Here is a 26,766-nt window from a genome sequence, read left to right as displayed (position 1 = left end):
TTAATTTTATGACTCCAAATTAATTAGACAAATAAAATTATTAACACTGGTCACGTGTAGGAGGTAGCAACAGTGATAACTTTTTCTTCTTTATTCTTTTCCACATTTTTTGGAATTTTCTAAAATATTTATTATTTACCACAAAATAACATATTTAACAATCTTTTTGAGATTTCTCAATTTCCTGTGAGGGCAGATTAGTTTTAAAACTGTTAATTCTCTGAGCTTTCATCAACATGAGCAGAACTTGTCTAAATTGAAGCAACATTGCATCAACTTTTTATATACCAATGGAAAGAATAATTTTAATCAATTTTTGTAAGTAAGGTATTCAATCTGGTATAAACTTGCATGTATGATATTAGCACCATTTCTAGTGTGGAAGACAAATTAAGTTGCCAAAGAATTGACTAGGACAATAGAAGCAGGAGTTTTTACATACAGACATGTATCTAAAACCTTGATGGCATAAGTCAAAGTTTGAAAAGAACTAAATTTGGGTCCAGTTGAAATGTAGGACTCACCCAATGAGGGTGCACAGAATTTAAAAAGTCTCACACTCAGGGTTTGGTACACTCCTGTCTAAACAGAATCCAAAGCAGCACCCATTGTGATCCAAGCCAGAGGAGAAGGACCAGTAGCTAGGGGCTTGCTGCAGTGACCACACTCCAACCCAGGGGAGACAGTAGATGGGTAGCAAGACTTTAGTGACCAGATCACTTAGGTCAAAATTTGGATTTACCCCCAAGAGTGCAGATTGCAGGAGGTACAGATCTCAAAGAGGATGTCTGGGATTGTATTATGACTCTAGAACTGATAGGAAAAGGAAAATTTATGTAGGAAAATAAGGCTGAAACCAGCTGTCACAAGGGCTGGTGATGCAGATCAACGATATGCTGTGCTAAGCCATGGCAGAAGAATCTGCAGAAAGGAAAAAAAAAAAAACAAACCTGTAATAGGTTTACAGAGGAGTTTTAACTGACTGGAGTAAAAGGGGAAGTAGTTTTCTCTTCCCAGTCACTAATTTCAGCCCTCTTTCAGAGCCTGAAAAATATTTCAGGCAAACTAAAAAATTTCTGGTTGTTTTCAGCCCTAAGGTACCCATCGTCCTCCAACCTTCTGCTAGACTAGCTCCTCTGCTTAATCTACAGCCTAGTATAAAAAAGTTCAGCAAGCCTCCACTCATCAAGCCAGACAATCAGTTCCCTTTTGCAAACCTCAAGAGGCTGTTTTGCAGCACCCCCTTACTTGGCTTATTCTTTTACAGGGACAGTAGTGAAAGGCCTCTCACTATTTACTGAGCATTCCTCATGATGTAAAAGTCTCCCTTGATTCAATCTTCCCCTTTGTTGATGTTTTCTTTCTATAGATATGTGGGGAGAAGGGACAAGGAGGAGTGGTGAGTGATATTAATAGTAAGACTTAAGGGAGAGATGGCTAACTCTAATAATTGATGGCTTAAAAAATAAGAGTTGCTAGTTACTGTCTTTTATCTTCAATTTGGAGTCTTCATTTTCTAAATTCTGAGTCAATAGGAGAAGTCAAGCTCAACATCCTTTACAAAGGAAATTACTATGAACTTGGTACTATGCAGGCGCTTTTTTGCAACTTACTGAATCTTTATAATAACACCATGAGTAGTGTTTAATTATTCCCTTTTTGAAAATAAGGAAATGACAGTTTAGAAAAGCTTATTAACTTTCCCAATATTAATTTAACTAGTTTGCAATAGAGCAGCATTTATACTCCTGCCACTCTATTTCCAAAGCTTATGTATGATGTTTTCCACTGTGTTGCCACACAGTACACCAGAAACACTCATTTCAATTCTCTCCCTGCATAAGATTCTAAAGGAATTCATTATCTTTGTGAGCTATCGATCAGAATCTATTAGAATCTAAGTTTATAGCAGACTACTCTTCTCAGTAATTGTAGCTAAGCCATCCTAAGTGAGGGCAAGGTATAAAAATCTCTCTATACAACTTTGCTTTCCCAGAAGGTCTTCAGTGATTGCCAATGATGCCATTTCTATTCTTTACACGCTAAAGACTCACATTTCCCTTTGGTCTTATTGTTTAACAGTTTTCCAACTCAGCAAATATTTCACAGCGGCTTTTACATCCTTATTTCTCAAGCTATAGATTATAGGATTTAGCATAGGGGTTACTACCCCATAAAAGATGGAAATCAGCCCCTCTGTAGCTTGCAAATTGTCTTTCCCAAGGAGGTCTTGAGACTTGGGTTTAGCATACATAAAGAAGATGGTACCAAAAAATATGATCACCACAGTCAGATGTGCTGAGCAGGTGGAAAAGGCCTTGCGTCTCCCTGTGGCTGAGTTCATTCTCAAGATGGTGTAGAGGATGAACATATAGGAGAAAAAAATGACCAACAGTGGAAGAACCAAGAAAGCCATATTTGACACTGCTAGGGTAACAATGTTGAGGGATATATCAGCACAAGCTAGTTTAAGGACAGCTAATATCTCACATAAGAAATGATTGATAATATTATTCTCACAGAAAGGCAACCGCATGGCAAGAGATGTTTGCACAATTGAGTTGATTCCACCAGAGAGCCATGACACAGAAGCCATTAGTACATACACCACTTTGCTCATGATAATGGGGTATCTCAGAGGGTTACAGATAGCCACAAAGCGATCAAAAGCCATCATGCCAAGGAGGAAACACTCTGTTGACCCCATTGCAAACCCAAAGAACATCTGCACTGCACATCCAGAGAAAGAAATGTTCCTTTTCTTTGAGATTAAGCTCACCAAAGTTGAGGGAACCGAGGAGGATGTATAGCAGATATCCAAGAAAGAGAGGTTGCCCAGGAAAAAGTACATGGGTGTGTGAAGACGGGAATCAAAGATGCTTGCTATGACCAGAACACCGTTGCCAGTTAGAATCAGTAGATACATCACTAGAATTAGAGCAAAGAAAATGATCTCAAGTTTTGGGTAACCAGAGAGTCCTAGAAGAATGAATTCTTTCACGAGTGTCTTGTTTACCATATCCATGTCCCAGCATTCAGGATATCAAAGGAAGAGCTAACATAAAAAATTTTCATCACCATGCAACAAATGTAACAAATGTCTTGAATAAGCATTATTCAAGGGTGAAATAGAGTGTTTTCTTTGAAATTCTGTCATCTGCTTCTGTTATCCTCAAGAATGTTTGTGCATAGAATATAGTGATACTAGGATGTTGAGAGTTTATATGCCCTATGTCTAATGTGTGAAGATTTACCGAGTATCAGAAACAAATTGAGAAGCAACCTTCCCCACTGTTGAAGACACTCTAAGTTGAGTTTTCTAAAAGTCCTAGAATATTTCAGACAACCAACTTGATTTCTTCGTTTAGGCACGTCCTCATGTCCAGTGAGACAGTGGTGGGGAAGGCAAAAGACAACTCAACAAAGACTGGAATTTTGATTCAGTATTTAACAGAAATGTTCAAAATTTTAAAGAAAGTTTGATTTGCATGCATATTTGTCTGTCTGACATTCTGGATCTCTTTTCAGTTAAATTGCGTGTTTTTATAAAGCAGACGTTTGATCATAGTAAATTGAATCAGGCACACTGTAATTTAACATCTGCTCAAAGATAAAGTTAGTTGTTAATCTCATAGTCACAGCCAGTCTTATCTTGTTGTTTCCCTTTATCAGGCCAGTGTGTAGATCAGCTCTGCATGTATATGATCTAGAATCTTTGAAGAACAATAGTCTCTGTTTATTTTATTCTGTGGCTTCAGTTATTCTTCATAACTTATTTATTTTGATGAACCTGAAAAAAACAGTAAAATGCTTGAATATACTTGTGTATATGTGTGTGTAGCACTTTATACTTTACAGAAAAACAAATTAATCTTCTTACTATCCCTATTTTTTTTAAATGTGAAAGACAGAATGTGGCCAGTGAAAGGCAGAACTTGAAGCTCAGATCTTTGCCAATGATCTCTAGAGCTCTTTGGGCTATGTCACCTAAAGAGGTTCTACCTTGTTTCCCCACCAACTACTATCCAGCATTTTTGGCCTTAGTGGAATAATGAAGAACCAACTATTTTAGTATTTCAAAATTTTCATCTGTATATAAATTACCCGGAGATCTTGTTAAAATTCATATTCTCTTTTAGTAGGCCTGGAGGAGGGCCTGTGATTCTGCATTTCTAATAATCTCCCATGGAATGCTGAAGCAGCTGGGATGGGGCCACATTTTGAGTAGCAAGCCTTTAGGTTACCTATAAGGAGTTAGCAGACTATCCAGATGTTTCTGATCCAAATAGAGTTTCTTTTGTTTTATTATATGGACTAGTTTAACAATCTAGAAAATGACCAGGAGCATATTTCTTTTGTGTTTTCCAGCAAACTCCAGGGCCACATCTCACTGTTCGGTACAATTCAGAAACTAACACTATTGAAAGACAAATTTTATAAAAGCAGAATAAACTTTTGCTAGACTTCTATATGAGTAGAATATTACTGATAGCCTAACTTGAGCCCATTTCTGTTCCAAGCCTGGTAAAGAGAGGAAAAGTACAACAAAAATGTCTGTTGTCAAAAATTTCACAGTTCAGTGAGGGAAATAGTAAAACTACACATGGAGCAATTTGATATGGAATATAATTACATTGTGAGACCAGAGTGAATATTATACTTATTCCCAGAAGGAGAGGGTCAACGAGAAATAAACAAGTCAAGAGAGAGTTCTAGAAGAATCTCAGACTTAGGCTAGACAGGTGAATTTCTACTTTCTAGGTTCTTAAGCAATTTCCCTATGCAGCATTTTTGGACCCATATTCAAGAGAATTTTAATATGCCAAAATTGTTCATTTGCAGCAAGATCTGAGTTTAAAAAAATATTTTCAGTCAGTCCTAAGAAGATGCTATCTTATAATATAAATCCACCAGTTTATGCAATGCAAGTACAGAAGATTCACCTAATACTCACTTGAATGGATATAGCATGGGGTTAGCCTAATGAAAAAGAGCTTGAGCCTTAGAATCAAAAGGTCTAGGAATGATGTTCCTTTCTTCTATGTAGTCTCAGTTTTCTCATTTGCAAAGTGGCGATAAAAATACTTGCCTTACTTTTCTCACCTCAGGTTTGTTTTGAGAAAAATTCAGATAGCATATGGAAATTGATTTATGGATTAATGGGCACTATTCAGATAATAACAATGATTATAAATCATAGCTGTTTGGTAATAATAAGAAATTAATAGCTGTATTGTCTCTTGCTGTTCACATTTTAAATTCATATTTAGTAATAGCTTCAATTATCGAATGAAAAGGTACAGTTTCATTGTATTCAAGACTTACCTTCATACTGATAAATTATTTTTGCCTCCTAGAAACACCACTTACTTTCTCCTTATTATGTCAGCATTCTAAATTAAGGTCAGGTTCAGCAAGCTACCCCAGATTCCACAGGTGTGAAAGAGCAAATATTTGTTATGCAACAGTTGTTGTAATTGTCCCCCAATTCCCAAAGCAATCTAAAGTTGGAATGAGAGATCTGTGGAATGGAGAAACTTCTGGTGCATTAGGGACAGTGTTCCACAGACCCAATTAAGATTAGTGTTGAGAACACAGTGTGGTTGAACTAAAGCTCAAAAGTGAAATGACATTCTCCTACTCATGTAACTTTTGGAAATAGAGGTAAACGTTCACCAAACTAACTTTATGAAATGTGAGAGCCTTTTAGTTTAAAATATTTACCAAAGCAAAGTTAATTGAAAGTAAGATCTTAATTCAAGTGATAATTACCAAAATGAAATGGTAGAATTGAAAAATGATCTAGATATATGAATGAAATAAAACAGACATTTGGGGTGAATTAAATGCATTGTCATTTAATTTATCTTTTTTGCTTATTTCATCTTCACTCTTTTAGAAAGGTTAGTTTCATGCAGGATGCCATTGCCAACCTTGTTTGCAATAAAAAGAAACACAGATAAACAATAAAATAAATAAATTTACAAGACAAAAGTCAATTCATATGTTTAAGGCCAAAAAAGTTAAAAAAAGTCCAGAATGGATAGTTTGGGGCATGATTTCAGAAAAGTAGATAGTACATTATTGAATTAAAGTGTTTCAGAAAGTCTATTAAGCTTTATTATAGATAATAGCATTCAAATTCTGACTAACTTTATGATAGATATTACATTTCACTGTAAAATATTTGCATAGTGGAGGGCCAATTTGAGAAGGCAGGCCCATGCCCAAGTAGGAAACTCACCAACTAATCATCTGGAAATAGTCCTGTACCCCTGTGTACTTGGCTACAGCCCTGTTTGGCCTTAATCCTGCCACCAACGCCATCTGCCAAGGGACCTGACAGGAGTCATGTCACCTCATGCCCAGGCAACAAGCTCACCAACCCCAGTTCCTGCTGTGGACTCTGAAGCAGCTGTGACCCAGCTCCAGTTGCTCTTAGCTGATACTCCTGTCTATCTAGGGACCAGGCAGGAGACACACCCTTCTGTGCCCCAAAGCAAGCCCTCTGACCTCTATCTGATTGCAGACTTTGAACCAGTCCTGTAATTCTGTCCAGTACCTTGCAGCTTCAGTCTGGGAACACCATGCTTGCCCAGGAACCTGCCTAGAGACACACTTATCTGAGCCCCTGCAGGTAGACCTGCTGACCTCACTGTGATTATGGATCTTGAAGCAGCCCCACAACCCAGCTCCGGCCCTTCAAAGATACAATCAGAGATTAGTCCTGTTCCACCAGGGACCAAGAGACAAATACTTCTGCTTCTCTGGAGGTAGGCACTTGACCATCTGAATGCAGATCTTGAAAGGGCACCATAAACCAGCTCTGGCTCCTCACAGCCATGGTCTAAGAGTGGTCCTGCCCATGCAAGGACCAGCCCAAGGAACTCTTGGAGCCCTCTCAGGGACACAGAGAGAACTACACACATGTGTGCACCTGATAATAGGCCCACCATCTGCAGACCCTGAAGGAGACCTTTGTCCCAGAACCAGAAATATTGACCAATGTCCTGGAGGCCATCTCATCCACCCAGGGACATGAAAGTGTATGAAATACAAATCCCGTTGCTTAAACATAAATATAAATACAAACAGACTGTCACAATCACTTTTAATACTAGTATATAAATTTTTTAAAAAGCAGTGAGAATAACTTATACCACAGAAATTTATTAATAGAAACACAATATAGAAAGAAGTAAAACCTAACATAAATTAAATAAAGAAGAAAAGTAAAATTTCTGAATTTGATTGTGTTAAGTTAGTCTGAACAGACTAATAATGAGTAAGGATAGGAAAGCAATAATCAAAAACCTCCAAAGTGACATCAGCAACATGGTGGAGTGAGCTATTCCCTTTGTCTCTCCCCCTTTTGAACTACAACTAAATGGACATTTGTTGACCAAGAGAGGAAGACCACACAGCACAACAGGACTCCTGAGAGACATAAGTTTCTATACATCTGAGGGGGGATTGACTGGCCCTCTGGGAAGTAATGGAGATAGGTGAGCACTCCATGCTCTCTGGTAGCCTTATACACATGCATGAACTCTTTCCAGACTGGTGTGACTACCCAAAAAGGGGGAACATGCATAAAGTGACTGTAGGAAGAGCTTGCAGCAGCCCTTAGCCAAATTGTGATTGCTCTCTCTGTGACAGGGACCGCCTCCCCCCATACCCCTGCAGCCTCAAGGAGTGGCCATAGCTTGGTTACAGAGACAAAGCCCAATTCACCAAGCACAGTCTACACAAGAGCCCAAATGATGCCCAGGCTGGTGCAAATGCCCATAGTACTCCCATAACTTCCAGAAGATGGGATGGGACTGGAAACTCTGCTCCTGCTTCCCTCTTGTGGTAGCAGGTGGAATCTGCAAACTAATACTACCACTAATGCCCCAACAAAAGATTAGTTAATCAAATACAATGAAAAACTGAAGCAATAACTCAGACCAGAAGGAAAATGACAATCCTCCAGAAACAATCCTGAAGGCACAGAAATTTACAACTTAAATGACAGAGAATTCAAAATAGCTATCACAAAGAAATTCAATGATTTACAAGAGAACACAGAAAGATAGTTCGGGGGCCAGCTCCGGGGCCAAGTGGTTAAGTTTGTGCACTCCACTGTAGTGGCCGAGGGCTCGGATCCTGGGCGTGGACATGGCACTGCTTGTCAGGCCACGTTGATGCGGTGTCCCACATCCCACAACTAGAAGGACCTGCAACTAAGATATACAACTGTGTACAGGGGTTGGGGGTGGGGTGGGGAGATAAAGCAGAAAAAAAAAAAAGATTGGCAACAGTTGTCAGCCCAGGTGCCAATCCCTAAAAAAAGAAAGAAAGAAAGAAAGACAGTTTGAGGAGATCAGGAATAAAATGAATCTCTTCACTAAAGAGATTGAAACTATTAAAAAAAAATCAAGCAGAAATTCTGGACATGAAAAACACTATTCATGAAATAAAAAATAGTCTAGAATCAGTAAGAAATAGAGATGATGCTATGGAGGAAAGAATTAGTGATTTAGAGGATAAAATATAGAAATTCTATAGGCAAAGGAGGAGACAGAACTAAGATTCTTAAAAAATGAAGGAATTCTTCGAGAAATATCTGACTCAATTAGGAAAAATAACATAAAGATTATAGATTTTCCAGAGGGAGAAGAGAGGGATAAAGGAGCAGAGAGCTTGTTTAAAGAAATAATAGCTGAGAACTTCCAAAACCTGGAGAAAGAATCAGATTAGAACTACATATAGATAATAGAAAGCCTATTTGCTTCAATGCTAAAAGCCCTTCTCCAAGGCATATAATAGCAAAACTGGAAAAAGTCAATGACAAAGAAAATATATTAAGGGCAGCAAGGCAAAAGAAAATAACCTACAAAGGAAATCCTACCAAGCTTTCAGCAGATTTCTTGGCAGAAACCCTACAGGCTAGGAGAAAATGGAACGATATATTCAAAATTCTGAAGGACAAAAATTTTCAGGTAAAAATACTCTATCCAGTGAAACTTTCCTTCAGATAAGATGGAGAAATAAAAGTTTTCCCAGATAAACAAATCTGAGGGAATTAATCACCACAAGACCTCCCTCACAATAATTAAATGTACCCTCACAACAGAAACAAAAAGGCAAAGGTCTACAAAGCTTTGAACAATGAGATAAATAGACAGACATAATCAGAAAACTGCAACTCTCTATTAGAATAGGGAGGCAAAGACTCAATTAGAACTTAAAAGATAAAGAGAAAGAAAGCATCAAAAGTAAATATGAATACTTCAACTTAGTCACAAACTCACAACATTAGAAACAGAATAATTTGTTACAGCAATAACTCAGAGGGGGAAGGGAACAGGATGGAACCTTCTTAGGTTAATGGAGATAAGAGGCTATGAGAAAATGGACTATTTCATCTGCGATATCTCTTATACAAACCCCATGGTAACCACTAAACGAAAAATCAGAGCAGAGCCACAATTCACAAAAAGAAAGAAAACTGAGAAAACCTCCTCAGAAAACTACCAGAATGAAATGACAGTCAGAAATACAAAGAAAGAAAAACAATGGAAATATAGAAAAACCAGAAAACAAGAGATAAAATGGCAGTATTAAGTCCTAATATATCAATAATCACTCAAAATGTAAGTGGATTGAATTCTCTAATCAAAAGACACAGAGTAGCTGGATAGATTAAAAAACAAGACCCAACAATATGCTGCCTCCAGGGAACACATCTCAGCTCTAAAGACAAACGTAGGCTCAGACTGAAGGGATGGAAGACAATACTCCAAGCTAATGGCAAACAGAAGAAGCATGTGTTGCCATACTTATATCAGACAAAGTAGGCTTCACATTACAAAAGACAATGAGAAACAAAGAGGGACAGTATATAATGATAAAAGAGACATTCCATCAAAAGACCATAACACTTATCAATATATATGCACCTCACACACGGGCACCTAAGTACATAAAGCAACTATTAACAGAACTAAAGGGAGAAATGAACAGCAACACATTAATAGTAGGGGAGCTCAACACCCCACTTACATCACTGGACAGATCATCTAGATAAAAAATCAACAAGGAAATAGTAGATTTAAATAAAATACTTGATCAGATGGACTTAACAAATGTATAGAGAACATTCGATCCCAAAATAGCAGACACATTCTTCTCAAGTGCACATGGATAATTCTCAAAGATAGACCATATGTTCAGAAACAAGGCAAGCCTGAATGCAGTTAATAAGATTGAAATCATCTCAATCACCTTTTGAAACCACAATGCTATGAAACCAGAAATCAACTAAAAGAATAAAGTAGAAAATTCAGAAATATGTGGAGGCTCAACAGTATGCTACTGAACAATCATTGGATCAATGAAGAAATCAAAAAAGAAATTAAAAAATACCTGGAGACAAATGAAAATGAAAATACAGCATACCAACTCTTATGGGATGCAGCAAAAGTGGTCATAAGAGGGAAATTCATACCAATACAGGTCCACATCAACAAAGAAGAAAAATCTCAAATAAGTAATCTTAAACTGGACCTAACAGAACTAGAAAAAGAGAAGACATGAAGCCCAAAGTCATTAGGAGAGAAATAATAAAAATTACAGCAGAAATAAATGAAATAGAAACTAAAAAAAGAGTAGAAATGATTAATGAAACTAGTGGCTGGTTCTTTGAGAAGATAAACAAAATTGACAAACTCTTACCCAGACTCAACAAGAAAAAAGCGAGAAAGCTCAAATAAATAAAATCAGAAATGAAAGAGGAGAAATTACAACAGATACTGCAGAAATACAAAGGATTACAAGAGAATACTATGAAAAGTATTCATATGCCCTCAAATTGGATAACCTAGAAGAAATGCATAAATTCTTAGACTCATACAATCTACCAAAACTGAATCAAGAAGAAATAGAGAATCTGAAAAGACCAATCGCAAGTAAAGAAGTTGAAACAGTAATCAGAAACTTTCCAGAAAAGAAGTCCAAGACCAGATGGCTTCTCTGGAGAATACTACCAAACATTCAAAGAAGATTTAACACCTATCCTTCCCAAACTATTAAAAAAAAATGATGAAGACAGAACAATTCTTAACAGATTTTCTGAGGCCAACATCACCCTGATCCCAAAGCCAGACAAAAACAACACAAAGAAGGGAAATTACAGACCAATATCACTGATGAACACAGATGCAAAAATCCTCAACAAAATATTGGCAAACCAAATCAGCAAAACATTAAAAGGATCATACACCATGATCAAGTGGGATTTATTACCGGGATACAGGGATGACTCAACATCTACAAATCAATCAATGTGATACACCACATTAACAAAATGAGGAATAAGAAACACATGATCATCTCAAGAGAAACAGACAAAGGATTTGATAAGATCCAACATCCATTTATGATAAAAACTCTCAATAAAATGGGTATAGAAGGAAAGTATCTCAAAATAATAAAGGCCATATATGACAAACCCACATCCAACATCACTCTTAATGGTGAAGAACTGAAAGCCATCCCTCTGAGAACAGGAACAAGACAAGTGTGCCCACTCTCATCACTTCTATTCAACACAGTACTGGAGGTTTGGGCCAGAGCAATTAGGGAGGAAAAAGAAATAAAAGCAATCCAAATTTGAAAGGAAGAAGTGAAACTCTTGCTGTTTGCAGATGACATATGATTCTATATATAGAAAACCCTAAAGAATCCATCAGAAAACTATTAGAAATAACCAACAACTCCAGAAAAGTTGCAGGGTACAAAACCAATCTTAAGAAACCACTTCCATTTCTATACATTAATAACGAAGTAGCAGAAAGGGAAATCAAGAACACAATCCCATTTACAATCACAACAAAAAGAATAAAATATCTAGGAATAAACTCAACTCAAGAGGTGAAAGACCTATACACTGAAAAGTATAAGACATTATTGAAAGAAATTGAAGAAGACATAAAGAAATGGAAAGATATTCCATGCTCATGGGTCAGAAGAATAAACATAGTTAAAATGTCCATACTACCTATAGCAATTTACAGATTCAATGCAACCCTAATAAGAATCCCAATGAGATTCTTCATAGAAATAGAACAAAGAATCCTAAAATTTTTATGGAACAACAAAAGATTCCAAATAGCCAAAGCAATTTTGAGAAAAAAGAAGAAAGCTGGAGGCATCACAGTCCCTGACTTCAAAATATGCTACAAAGCTATGGTATTCAAAACAGCATGGTACTGGCACACAAACAGACATACTGATTGATGGAATAGAATTGAAAGCCCAGAAATAAAACCACACATCTGTGGACAGTTAACCTTTGACAAAGCAACCAAGAACATACAATGGAGAAAGGACATTCTCTTCAATAAATGGTGTTGGGAAAACTGCACAGCTACATGCAAAAGAATTAAAGTAGATCATAATCTTGAACCATACACAAAAATTAACTCAAAATGCATTGAAGACTTGAATGTAAGACCTGAAACCATATTTGACATTGATCTTAGCAGCATCTTTTCGACTACAATGTCTATGTCTACTCAGGCAAAAGAAACAAAAGAAAAAGTTAACAAATGGGACTACATCAGACTAAAAATCTTCCACAAAGCAAAGAAAGCTAGGAACAAAATGTAAAGATAACCTACCAACTGGGAGAAGATATTTGCAAATCATTTATCTGACAAGGGGTTGATCTCTAAAATATATAAAGAACTCATACAACTCAACAATGAAAAAACAAACAACCCAATCAAAAAATGGGCAGAGGATATGAAGAGACATTTTCCCAAAGAAAATATACTGATGACCAACAGACACATGAAATAATGTTCACATCACTAATTAATAGGGAAATGCACATCAAAACTACGAGATATCACTTTACACAGGTCAGAATGGTTATAATTACCAGAGGATAAACAACAAATGTTGGAGAGAATGTGAAGAAAAAGGAACCTTCATACACTGTTGTTGGGAATGCAAACTGGTGCAGCCACTATAAAAAACAGTATGGAGATTTCTCAAAAAATTGAAAATAGAAACAACATACAATCCAGCTATCCCGCTACTGGGTATTTATCCAGAGAACTTGAAGTCAATGATCCAAAGAGATTTATGCACCCCTATGCTCACTGCAGCCTTATTCACAGTAGCTAAGACATGGAAGCAACTCAAGTACCCTTGTCCAGTGAATGGATAAAGAAGATATGATATACACATACAATGGAATACTACACAACCATAAAAGAAGACAAAATCATCCCATTTGCAACAACACGGATGGACTTTAAGGGAATGATGTTAAGCGAAATAAGCCAGACAGAGAAAGTCAAATACTGCATGTTTTCACTTACACGTGGAAAATAACAAATACATGGATAAAGAGAACAGATTAGTGGTTACCAGAGGGGAAAAGAGTTAGGGATGGGCAAAAGGGGTAAAGGAGCACATATGTGCAGTGATGGAGAAAAATTAGAATACTAGTGGGGAGCACAATGAAGTCCATTAAGAAATTGATAAATAATAATGTACACTCAAAATTACACAATGTTATAAACAATTATGATCTCAATAAAATTCCTGGGGAAAAACAACCCTCCAAACAAAGAAGAGTCCAGGACCAGATGGCTTCAATGGTGAATTTTACCAAATATTTTAAAAAGGATTAATGCCAGTCCTTCTCAAATTCTTCCAAAAAATTGAAGAAAAAGGAACATTTTCAAACTAATTTTCAGAGGACAGCATTACCCTGATACCAAAGCCAGATAAGGACACTACAAGAAGCGAAAACTACAGGCTAATATCCCTTCTGAACATAAATGCAAAAATCCTTAACAAAATACAAGCAAATCAAATTCAACAGCGAATTAAAAGGATCACACACCGTGATCAAGTGGGATTTATGGAGACATCTTTTATCCCTAGGATGCAAGGATGATTCAACATATGCCAATCAATAAACATGAAACACCACATTAACAGAATGAGGATTAAAAACCATATGAGCAACTCAGTAGATGCAGAAAACGCATTTGACAAAATTCAATACCCCTTCATGATAAAAACTCTGAACAAATTAACATAATAAAGGTCATATACGACAAACCCACAGCTAACATTAAACTCAACAGTGAAAAGATAAAAGCTTTTCCTCTAAGATCAGAAACCAGACAAAGGTGCCCACTCTTGCCACTTGTATTCAACATAATACTGGAAGTCCTAGCCAGAGAAATCAGACAAGAAAAAGAAATAAAAGGCATCCAATGGAAAGGAAGAAATTGAATTATTCCTGTTTGCAGAGAAAACCTTAAAGACTCTATCAAAAATCTGTTAAAACTAATAAACTAATTCAGTAAAGTTTCAGGACACCAAGTCAATGTGCAAAAATCAGTTGCATATCTATACACTTAAAGTGAACTATCAGAAAGAGGAATTAAGAAAACAATCTCATTTACAATAACATCAAAAAAAATAAAATACTTAGGAATAAATTTAACCAAGGAGGTGAAAGATCTGTACATTGGAGACTATAAGACACCGATGAATGGAATTGAGGAACATATAAATAAATGGAAAGATATTCCATGTTTATGGATTAGAAGAATTAACGTTGTTAAAATGTCCATAGTACCCAAAGTGATCTACAGATTCAATGCAATCTCTGTAAAACATTCCAATTTTGTTTCACAGCAATAGAAAAGACAATCCAAAATTCATAGGATCCACAAAGGACCCCAAAGAGCCAAAGCAATCTTGAGGAAGAAGAATAAATCTAGAAGTATCACACTTCCTGATTTCAAACTACATTACAAAGTCTTAGTAATCAAAGCAGTACTGTACCAGTACTGTACTGGACTAATAATACGGTCTGAAAATGTAGGGCTTATATGACTGGAAGATAAAAACAGACACATAGACAATAGAGTAGAATAAGTATCCCAGGTATATATATTCAACTAATCTTCGATAAGGTCAATAAGAACATCCATGGGGAAGGGAGAGTCTCTTCAATAAATGGTGTTGAGAAAACTGGATATCTGCATGCTAAAAAATGAAATTAAACCCTTATCATATGCCACACACAAAAACTAACTTGAAATGGATTAAAGACTTGTATGTAAGACCTGACACCATAAAATTCCTAAAAGAAAACTTAGGGAAAAAGCTTCTTGGTCTTTGCAATGAGTTTTTGTATATGACACCAAAAGCACAAGCAATACAAGCAATAAATAAATAAGTGGGACTACATCAAACTAAAAAGCTTCTGCACAGCTAAAGAAACTATCAACAAAATGAAAAAGCAACCTATGGAAAGGGAGAAAATTTGCAAACCGTATATCTAATAAGGGGTTAATATTCAAAATCTATAAGAAACTCATACAACTCAATAGCAAAAAAAAAAAAAAGAACAAAGGAATTGAATAGACATCATGCTAAGAAAGACATACAGATGGCCAATAAGCACATGAAAAGATGTTCAACAACACTAATAATGAGGGAAATGTAAACCAAAACCACAATGAGATAGCTCCCCGTATCTGCTAGGATGACAATAGTTAGATAGATAATAATCAAAAAGACAAGTCATAAAAAGTGGTGGTGAGGATGTGGAGAAAAGGGAACCCTTCTACACTGTTGGTAGGCAAGTAAATTGGTACAGCCATTATGGTAAACAATATGTATGTTCCTCAAAAAACTAAAAATGTAACAACCTTATGATTCAGCAATCTCACTTCTGGATATATATCGGAAGGAAATGAAATCAGTATTTCAAAGAGATATCTGCACTCCCATGTTCATTGCAGCATTATTCAGAATAGGAAAGATATGGAAACAATCGAAGTGTCTCTTTTGGATGAATAGATGAAAAAAATGTGATATATATACACATATATATAATGGAATGTGATATATATATATAATGATATATATAATGGAATAATATTCAGTCATAGAAGTGAAGGAAATCTTGTTATTTGTTACAATAAAGATAAACCCAGAGGATGTTATGCTAAGTGAAATAAGTCAGACACAGAGAGATAAATACTGTATGATCTCATTTATCTGTGGAATCTAAAAATAAATTCTAACAGATATGACCAGGGAATAGAATTGCCAGGGTCGGACAGTAGGGGAAATGGAGAGATATTAGTCAAAGGGTGCAAACTTTCAGTTAAGTTCTAGGGATCTAATGTACAACATGACAATTGTAGTTAGTAATACTCTATTGCATTCTTGAAATTTGTTGCAAGAGTAGATCTTAATTGTTCTCACCACACATACAAAGGTAGCTATGTCAGGTGATGGATGTGTAAATTAACTTGACTATGGTAATCATTTCACAATATATATATATTAAATCATCATATTGCACACCAGAAAAAATCATGTTTTACAAGCTAAATTATACAGTTTTTATTTGTAAATCTTACCATAATAAAGCTGAAAAAAACATTTGGATTTTGAGTAATAAAAATTTACTTAAGAAAGAGCAGTATTTATGCATGCACATAGACACAAACGCAGACTTGCACACACACACACCACAAACTATACCATGTGTACATTAAAATTCAAATGGAAATATACCAAAGTTGTTTATATATTGTAAGATCATAGAAGTTTAGAGCTGGAAATCTCTGTAAAAATCATTTATTAAGACTTCCCTTTCTTTAGATGAGTAAACTGAGGTAAAAGTGATAAATAATATTCCAAAGTCACTGTGAGTATTTAATTAGGATGAATTTAAAAATTATCGTCCTTACTCACCAGAAGAACCAGATAATGACAATAATGGTATGGTATGAATTTTTACCAAAACACAGACAGTAGTTAATGGACTAATAATACGGTCTGAAAATGTAGGGCTTATATGACTGGAAGATAAAGGACGCCTATATGGGGAAGTATGTTATGGAGCACTTTACGGACTTCAAGAAGGATGGTCAAAGTGGGGGATCTATGTCTATCATAAAATTTTCTTTATGAATTCATAAAAGGACTGGAAACAACACATGGGAGCCTTTATTCTATTTGTGGAAGTGGTCTCTTGGGGACATGAGATAGAGGGCATGGAGGTACTCAAGCAATGCAATGTGTGCAAAATATATGCATTCCACTGTTTCTCTCAGGAGCTGGAAATGTACCTAGCAATTGTTATGCTGTCAGCAGAAAAGTCTGAGACTAAACGCAGTTCTGAGCCAGCTACCGAAAGGATCCAGGAGGAGCCATAGATGGCAACTGGATTCAATTGGCCTAACCCTTATTTCTGGATGAATAACAATGAGTCTTGACTGAGAGAGACACTCATTTTGGATTTGGATTTATATACCTAGCAAATGAAGCAAATACCTCCCGCCTTAAGGCCTAGAGCAATAGCATTATTTTAATTTGGATGTTGGTCATCTAATTAAGGAAGTCCAAGGGTAATTCAATGAGTTACAAGCATTAGACATCATAAACATTCCCATCCACAAAATGTGGACTAATAAAAATTGCAACTGACAATTGAAATCCCTGCTTACAAACTTAGAGGGTAATAAGAGACTAAAAAGATGGTTTGACAACTGAAAGAATGTGTATTTAATGCGTATTAAAATCTTAATATATGTGGAATTAAAGACAGATAACTACTGGATATATTGTTGAGATATTTAGGGGGAAGATATAGAGAAGATTGTGGGAATGATACAGGCACTCATTGAAACTTCTTCCACATTTCTAAAAGTTTTTCTTTTTCTTTGCCTGTTCCTGTATTGGTGGAACATGGATTGCATTTATGAGCTCTGGAGAAAGGATCAGTTGCTGAACATGACACCATGACAACATGTCTAAATATTATTGCCCACATTTCTAAAAGGATACTATAGATCATCCCTTCCTTTACATTTTGAAAATGGGATTAATGATTTCTGTCTCTCTTACCTGGTCGATGAGGTAAACCTATATGCTTGTAATTATCCAAACTTAGTCTATATAACAGACTAGATAACAGGGGAATTGTTGACCATATTTAAATCGCTGTTAGCTTTATGGGTCAGTGTTCTAGATGAACCTATCTGTCCTACCCCAAAGAGGATAATCTGGGTAAAAATTAATGAAAAATGGAAGGAAAGGAAAGTGATGGCTGATATAAAGGGAGCCTATGGGAAGCTCTTTGGCATACCCTAACGAAAGTGATTTTGGAGGCTACCACTATCACTATCATGCTATCATGGGGGAAATCAACATTTTGGGCCTAAAATATTACTCAAACTCAATAAGCAGCTAATGGCAACATGTTAAGTATATAAACCAACATGGACTGAAATGTTCTAAGAGACAGTTGCTCAATCTGGAGGAAGAAGATAGACAATGATGAAAGAAAGTTGATCATGTGTTAAGCTATGTGATTCGCACATAGGATTTTATCCGATTACTCTCACTCTTTTGTTAAATGTTTGCAAATGAAAATTTCCAAAAGTTTGCTTTAAAGAAAATATATATTTATAAATGTGTGTGCATGCACATAGAGAGAGATAAATGTATGTGTATGTATGTATGTAAGCAGAACTGTAAACATATTTGGGGAAACTTATAGGGGTATTTAAGATGGGTCATATGACCTTTCTCAAGATAGCTTAGCTAGAAATTGAAGAAGTTCATATCACTTGCTCTATGAACTTCAATTCTTAAAATTTATCCTGTGAAACCACAGATGTTGTACAACAAAAAAACAAAACAAAACAAAACAAAAACTTTAATCTCAAGTGATCATAGTACATTGTGACAAGTCAAAATAGTAACATGAATGTATGACTCCTAGTTACTTGAAGACATATTTAAAATGATATCTTCCGGAGGTGGCCATAGCGACAACTTTGTTTTATACTTTTTATATTGTTTTGAATTTTAAAAAATATTTATTTGTTTATCAGAAAATAATACACCTAACAATATTTTTGAAATTTCCTGATTTTCCAGGGAGGGCATTTTACTATCGAATTTGTTGATTTTTGAACATTGATTAACATAAGCATGCTCGTTTATATCAACACCCTACTGAACTCATTTTGTATACCTGTGGAATATGCTGGCAGATGAAGAGTTCAACTTGGTATAAGCCTGGATATAAGATGCTGACGCTCTTAGTATTGCTGAGGAAAAATTAAAAATTAAGGTGCTAAGGAGTTGTTTAAGACAATATAAAAAACATTTTTTACATGCCTAAAACTTTGTTGTCATAGATCAAAAGTTAAAAAGGATTAAACAAGGATCATCTAAAAATGCAGGCCCTCTGGTGAGGAAGGAGGAAGACAAGTGTTAGAAGTTCAAAAGTATCACCTACAGGATGTGTCTGGTACACAACTTTCTGAATAGAATCAAAAGCAATGCCACTGCGATCCAACCCAGAGGAGAGAGAGCAGCAGCTGGAAGTTTTCTGCAGTAACAAGACTCCAACTCTGGTGGAACAATGGCAGGACAGCATTTAGTGACCAGATTATTTAAGTTGAAATCTGACTCAACCTGAAGGAAGTGGATTGGTAAAGAGTGAAGCCTCTGGGTAGGAGATATGGGGTCACGTTGTAACTCTAAAATAAACAGGAAAGAGGAAACTTGACTAGGAAAATAAAATCAAAGCCCAGCTACCATAATGGGCTAAGAGAGTATGAGAAAGCTGGATGGCATGGCCCAAAGATATCCTGTGCTCAGCATTGGCCTTCTACCCAGGGAATCTACAGAAAAAGATAAAAACTGTAATAGATTTACTGAGGAGTTTCAATTCATTGAAGAATGACAAGAACTGATTTTATTTCCCAAATCACTGTTTCTATCATTTTTTCTGAGTCTGTAAGAACATCTCAGGTGGATTTGAAACATTTTCAGTTATGTTTGGCAGAGAATAGTCACCTTCCTCCCTCTTCTAGACTAGCTCCAGTGCTAGTCTGCAGCCTTGGGAGCACACCAGTCCTCCTCTCATCAAACCAAAAGCCAGACTCTCTTTCTTTGCAGGCACTCAAAACCTTAAGAGGCTCTTTTGCAGCATCCTCTCACTTGGCTTGGATTGGAATAAACAACCTTCCGATTCTTCCACAGAAACCACCTCCCATCACTCATTGTGCACTCTCCATAGGTAGGACACTCCCTTAATTATTTATTTCCTGACCTGAACTTCTCTTTATATAGATATGAGGGGAGGGGTAAAGAGGGTGTGATTTCTATTAACAGAGTGACTTTAGGGGGATAGATCTAGCTCTGTGAAGCTGGTGCTATGCTAGGTGCTTTATCTGACTTATTGAAACTTTAAATGATACTGAGACCTGTTTTTTTCATTTCTTCATTACAAGGTAAGGTAACTATGGTTTACAAAGTATAGTCTATCCAATGTCTTTTAGGTAGTTTGTGGAATTGCAGATTTTATGCTCTTGCCTCTCTATTTCCAAAGCTATATGTGATTGTTTTCTACTACGTTTCAACATAGTACACAAGAAACAATCATTTCAGATACCACCGGGAGTGAGATTCTAATGGAATTCATTGTGTTTGTGAGATCTAGATTCACGATATGTTGGAAGCTGAATTTACAGTGAACTATAGTTCTCAGTAATTCTAGCTGAGTAGGGCTACTGAAAGGGAAGGATAAAATATCTGCCCTTAAACATGGTTTCCCCAAAGAAGGTTCTTACTGATTCATCTATGAGTCCATATTTGTGCCTGTTACACAAAGACCTATATTTTCTGGATAGGAAATCCTTACTGAATAGGTTTTCGGTTCAGCAGATATTTTACAGCAGCTTTTACATCCTTATTCCTCAAGCTATAGATTATAGGATTTAACATGGGCGTCACTACCCCATAAAACAGAGAAATGAGCTTGTCTGAAGTTTGCAACTTGTCTTCTCCATGCAGTTCTTGAGACCTAGGTTTAGCATACATAAAGAAGATGGTACCATAAAATATGATCACCACAGTGAGATGTGCTGAGCAGGTGGAAAAGGCCTTGTGTCTCCCTGTGGCTGAATTCATTTTCATGATGGTGTACAGGATGAACATATAGGAGAAAAAAATGACCAGCAGTGGAAGAACCAGGAAGGCCATATTTGATATCACCATGGTGATAATATTGAGGGATATATTGGCACAAGCTAGCTTGAGGACAGCTAATATTTCACATGTGAAATGATTGATAATATTATTCTCACAGAAAGGCAATCTCATGGCAAGAGATGTTTGCACAATTGAGTTGATTCCACCAGAGAGCCATGACACAGAAGCCATCAGTACATATACCACTTTGTTCATGATGATGGGGTATTTCAGGGGGTTACAGATGGCTGCATAGCGGTCAAAGGCCATCATGCCAAGGAGTAGACACTCTGTTGACCCCATTGCAAACCCAAAGAACATCTGCACTGCACATCCAGAGAAGGAAATGTTCCTTTTCTTTGAGATTAAGCTCACCAAAGTTGAGGGAACTGAGGAGGATGTATAGCAGATATCCAGGAAAGATAGGTTGCCCAGGAAAAAGTACATGGGTGTGTGAAGACGGGAATCAAAGATGCTTGCTATGATCAGAACACCATTGCCAGTAAGAATCACTAGATACATAACTAAAATTAGAACAAAGTAAATGATCTCAATCTTTGGGTATCCTGAAAGACCCAGAAGAAGAAATTCCAACACAAATGTTTGGTTAATTTTATCCATGGAATCTGCTTTCAGGATGTCAAAGGAAGATCTAATATAAAATATACTCACTGCCAAGAAACAAATGTTACAAATCACCTGAACAACTAATTTTTTTAGAATGTAACATAAGGAGTGTTTGCTTGAAGCTCTGACATCCAGTTATCTTCAACAATGTGTGTGACTAGAATTCAGTGAAATTGGGAATGACCAAAGTACCTATGGTCATTGCTAACATATGAAGATCTACCTATGATCAGACAGAAGAAACCTTCCCTGCTGTTGAGGACATGTTCCTGAGTTGAGGTTTCTAAAACTCCTAATTACCACCTGTAAGACTTCGTCATCTGCCCCAGAAAGCAAGCAGTGGAGATGGCAAAAGACTACTCAACGAGGCCTGAAAATTTGATTCAGCGGTTAACAATTATGGTCAAAATTTCACAGCAACTTTGATATTTTTGGTGCATATTTATTTCTATGCCTGACACTGCATACTCTATATCAGTCAGTTTAATTGTGTATTTCATAGACATTTACTAGTAGTAAATTGAATAGCATAAACTGAAATTTATCTGTTTAAACATAGTTAGTTCTCGATATCATATTCCAACCACTCTTAACATTTTGTGTGACTGTTCCTATGACAAGACCATTGCACAGATCAGCTCCACATGAATGTTCCAAACAACCTTTGGAGAACATTATATAGACTCTGCAGTTATTTTATTCTGTGGCTTCAGAGTGTACCTTGATAATTTACTCATCTATGTCAACCTAAGAAAATAATAATAAGGTTTAAATATCTTACATAACTGTGTATATATGTGTGTACATGCACCACTTTATATTTTACAAAATATAATCATTCTTTATATTACCCTCATTTTTTTTCAAATATAAAACATGGAACTTGTCCAAGGTTAAGTAAATAATAAAGTGGAGCTCAAAGCTCAGATCAAGTCTAATTCACAGCTTCACTAATTTTCATGTACATGTGAATCATCTGGGTATCCTGAAAAACCTTAGATTCTGTTTCAGTGTTCAGGGCAGCTTCTGAGATTCTGCAATTCTCATATGTGCCCAGGTGATACTCATGCAACAGCTCTTGAAAGCAGTTGAGTAGGAGGGGTTTAATGTACACTGAATTGGCAGATTATCCAGATTTTTCTGATCCAAATGGATTTTCTTTTGCCTTATTATGGATTGACATGCCAACCTGGAAATGACAAGAACATACTTTTGCATTTTACAGAAAGCTCCAAATTCATTTCATAATGTTAAATACTCTTAAGAAAAAAAATTATTGAAAGATACATTTTTTAAAAAGCAGGTTAAACTTATGCCAGACTACTACAATAGTTTTGTATTATTACTGATAGCCTACTTTGAAGCCAGTCAAGTTCCAAGTACAGTAAGGATAAATAAAAGAATAATGTAAAGTGCCTGACATTACAAAGCTCACAATTCAGTTAGGGATATAGGAAAAGTACATATGAAAATATATTATAATATATAAATATAATTATAATTACATTATGTAGCTTGGGAGAAAATTATCGATTTTCCCAGAAGGAAGAAGGATATGAGAAATAAACCAGGAAAGGGAGAATTCAGGAAGAGTTTCAGACTTAGGCCAGATCTGGAAGCGTGGAGAGAATTACACAGGTTTGGAAAAGATGGAAAGTGGAGCATCCCAAAAGTGAGAAGCTGAGCCAAAGTCAGGAGTAAACAGATTGTGAACACATCCTTTTGGGACAAGGGATTTTCTCTGGAGGAGCAATGGCAAATGCATCTGTGAAGGAAAGTATGGCAGGTGAATGGAAAGGCTCTAAAGTCAGGCAGAGAAACTGACACTTCTTATGGTGGGAAGGATCTGTCATTAGAAAGCACAGAGTAGGGGCTGGCCGTGTGGCCGAGTGGTTAAGTTTACACACTCTGCTTTGGCGGCCCAGGGTTTCGCCGGTTTGGACCCTGGGCACAGATATGGCGCTGTTCATTAGGCCATACTGAGGCTGCATCCCACATGCCACAACTAGAAGGACACACAACTAAAATATACAACTACGTATTGTGGGTATTTGGGGAGAAAAAAGCAGAAAAAAAAGAAGATTGGCAACAGTTGTTAGCTCAGTTGCCAATCTTTTTTTTTAAAAAAAGAAAGTAGGGAGTAGGGGTGAGTGTTTAGACTCTACGACGTTAGTACCCTCCAAACTCAACATCATACTATACGATTTTATGAGATTTTGGAGCAGAAATATAACACAAGGAATTAAAGCTATTTAGATTAATGAGGTGGTCACTAATTACTGAGTAGACGTGAAAACTGATCTTTCCATAATCACCACCAGATTTGACATCGACCAAAATCACGAGTTTAGGCTTCATGGGGACCAATAATTTTGAGAATTTCAGCACAGCCACTCTGACACTTAGTTTGTCATTTGATAGTAGTTGGGAAAATTAAGGTAGAGCAAATATTACTTGGATTCAGAACTCTAACTCGACAGAGCAATTCTCACTAGAGAAAAAATTTAACTAAGAATACACAATAGAAATATTTTAACTTTGAAGAGAAAGACAAACAATGGAATATAAAATCTAAATCTTACAGATGAAAAAAATTAGCCCCAAAGAGATCATTAATTTTTATTTATTCAGCTTAAGGCCAGAACTTCCTTTAAAGAAGAAAGAGAGAGAGAGAGAGAGATCATCATTTAATTTATGTAGCCAACTCTTATTTCAGAATCTTATGTGCCATATTTTGGGCTTGAAATTAGTTCACTTGGCTGAGGTCACATGGCTAATAACGGTTAGAGGAAAGATCCAATGCCCATTCTCTTTACAAAACTGCCATACCCAACTAGTAGCATTAAAATTTGCATAGAAATCATCTGTCCATAACAGGGAATGGTCAGCGAGAACCATAGAAAAATTAGGGTCACAAAGATAAATTGACTATGTTTGTTCAACAGCGCTCAGGAGAAAGGGGCAATGATTCTACACTTATTCTATACTACTTATGAAAAATAAAAATTCTTCCCAAACATGGCTCAGAAATTGGTCAGAGATGCATTGGATAAGGGACACGAGCACTCTGACCAGCTCAGTTACTAATGCAAAAGGGAGAAGACAGCAAGACATTACTCAGCAGGATACATGGAGATGTTCTATGTTCTAGGCCAGACCCTCTGGGTCCAGTCTTGGAGAGCCTGTTGGCTTCCTTTTCCAGACAACTGTAATGACAATGCGTCTGAGACTACCTAAACTGCTTCTCCATGACACCTGCTCCAAGTCTTTCCTTAGATTAGGCAGGAATCCCCTTACTAACTCAAACCCCCCTTGAGCCAAGGTTGTCTTGCTATCTTTCATTTACTTCTGCTCCTAGCGCTTTAAACTGTTTATCTTGTTATATTGTGACATAACAAGAGACAGAGGGGAAGGAGCTTGTCTGTCTTGCTCATTGCTCTAACACGTAAGCCTATACAGTGGGTGCACATAATAGATGGTTTTTGATTGAATAGGTGAAGGGTTACTTTCTAACCTCTTAAGCAATTTCCCTGTGCAGTATTTGTGGATTAATGATCAGGAAAACTTTAATATATCATATTTGTTATTTTGCAGCAGGCTTTAATTTTGTTAAAGTATCTTTTAGTCAGTGCTAATAAGCTGCCATTTTATGCAAATAATTACCAGTTTATGCACTGTAAGTGTAGAGGCTCACCTAATACTCAATAAAAAATATATGACATGGGTTTAGCATGATGGAAAAATGCCTCAGATTAACATTCAAGTCTTTGAACTGAGGTTCTATGCTGCTAATTTATAACCTCAGTTGTCTCATTTGTAAAATAGTGATAAAAATACCTCCTTTACTTTTCCTGCAGGGATATTGTCAGAAATAATGAGAGAGTATATGGAAATTGCTTTAAGGCTTAACAGAAATTATACAAATAATAATGAAATAATAGTAATAATGATTCACAGCTGTATTTTGGTGATAATAAATTGGTACCTGTATTGCATCAGGTTATTCATATCACAAATTCACATTGAATAATAGCTTCAACTATAGATTGAAACTGCACAGTTTCATGATATTCAGGACTTGCCTTCATACTGATAAATTGTTTCCACCTCTTAGAAGAAGCAGTTGCTTTCTCCTTAGTATTCATGTCAGCATTCTGAATTAAAGTCAGGTTCAACACCAATGCCAGATTCCACAGATGTGAAAGAGTAAATATTTGTTATGCAACAGTTGTTGTAATTGTCTCCCAATTCCCAAAGCAATTTAAAGTCAGAATGAGAGATCTGCAGAATGGAGAAACTTCTGGTGCATTAAGGACAGTGTCCCATAGACCCAATTAGGATTGGTGTTGGGAATACATTGTGGCTGAACTAAAGCTCAAAAATGAAATGACATTCTCCTATGCATGTAACTTTTGGAAATAGTGGCAAATGTTCACCAAATAAACTTTATGAAACGCGAGAGCTTTTTAAGTTCAAAATATGCTTACCAAAGTAAAGTTAATTCAAAGTAAGAAATTACTAATAGAAATGATATTTACCAAAATTAAATGCTAGAATTGAAAAATGATCTAGACATTATAAAATAAATAAAATGGATATTTGCTATAAATTAAATACATTGTCATTTGACATTTTTGCTTACTTTAAATTCATTTTTAGATAAGTTAATTTCATGCAGGATGCCATTGTCAACCTTTTTTGGAATGAAAATAAATACAGATAGCAATAAAATAAATACATTTACAGGACAAAAAGTGAATTCATATGTTTAAGACCACAAAAGTAAACAAACAAACAAAAAGCCTGGAATAGATAGTTTGAGGAATGAATTCACATAGGTAGATACATTAATGAATCAAAATGTTTTAGGCAAATCTATTGAGCAATATTGTAGATATCAACATTGAGGTTCAGCAGAGCTATCCCTCAGAAATAAAAGAGAAATAAAGACTTTCCCAGGCAAACAAAAGTTAAGTGTGTTCATCAACGCTAGACCTGCCTTATAGAAAATGCTGAAAGGAGTTCAAGCTGAAATAAAAGGATGCTAATTAGTAA

At 36.1% G+C, this 26,766-nt stretch overlaps 2 protein-coding genes across 2 annotated transcripts; both read right to left on the bottom strand.

The window, feature by feature from the left end:
• Positions 1-2,068: 2,068 nt before the first annotated feature.
• On the bottom strand, positions 2,069-3,025 carry LOC106830463 (olfactory receptor 13C4). The gene has a single exon (XM_014840035.3). It carries the CDS (start codon positions 3,023-3,025, stop codon positions 2,069-2,071), a length of 957 nt encoding a protein of 318 aa, XP_014695521.3.
• Positions 3,026-20,751: 17,726 nt separating this feature from the next.
• On the bottom strand, positions 20,752-21,705 carry LOC106830464 (olfactory receptor 13C3). The gene has a single exon (XM_014840037.3). The coding sequence runs from the start codon at positions 21,703-21,705 to the stop codon at positions 20,752-20,754; it is 954 nt and encodes a 317-aa protein (XP_014695523.3).
• Between the last annotated feature and the right edge of the window lie 5,061 nt (positions 21,706-26,766).

Source organism: Equus asinus, chromosome 10 (assembly GCF_041296235.1).
Source record: "Equus asinus isolate D_3611 breed Donkey chromosome 10, EquAss-T2T_v2, whole genome shotgun sequence".
In the NCBI taxonomy this organism is placed as follows: Eukaryota; Metazoa; Chordata; class Mammalia; order Perissodactyla; family Equidae; genus Equus; species Equus asinus.
This window is presented reverse-complemented; position numbering and strand designations above follow the sequence as displayed.

Coding starts and splice junctions, on each gene's coding strand:
- LOC106830463 (XM_014840035.3), bottom strand. CDS start 3,025: ATGGATATGGTAAACAAGACACTCGTGAAAGAATTCATTCTTCTAGGA.
- LOC106830464 (XM_014840037.3), bottom strand. CDS start 21,705: ATGGATAAAATTAACCAAACATTTGTGTTGGAATTTCTTCTTCTGGGT.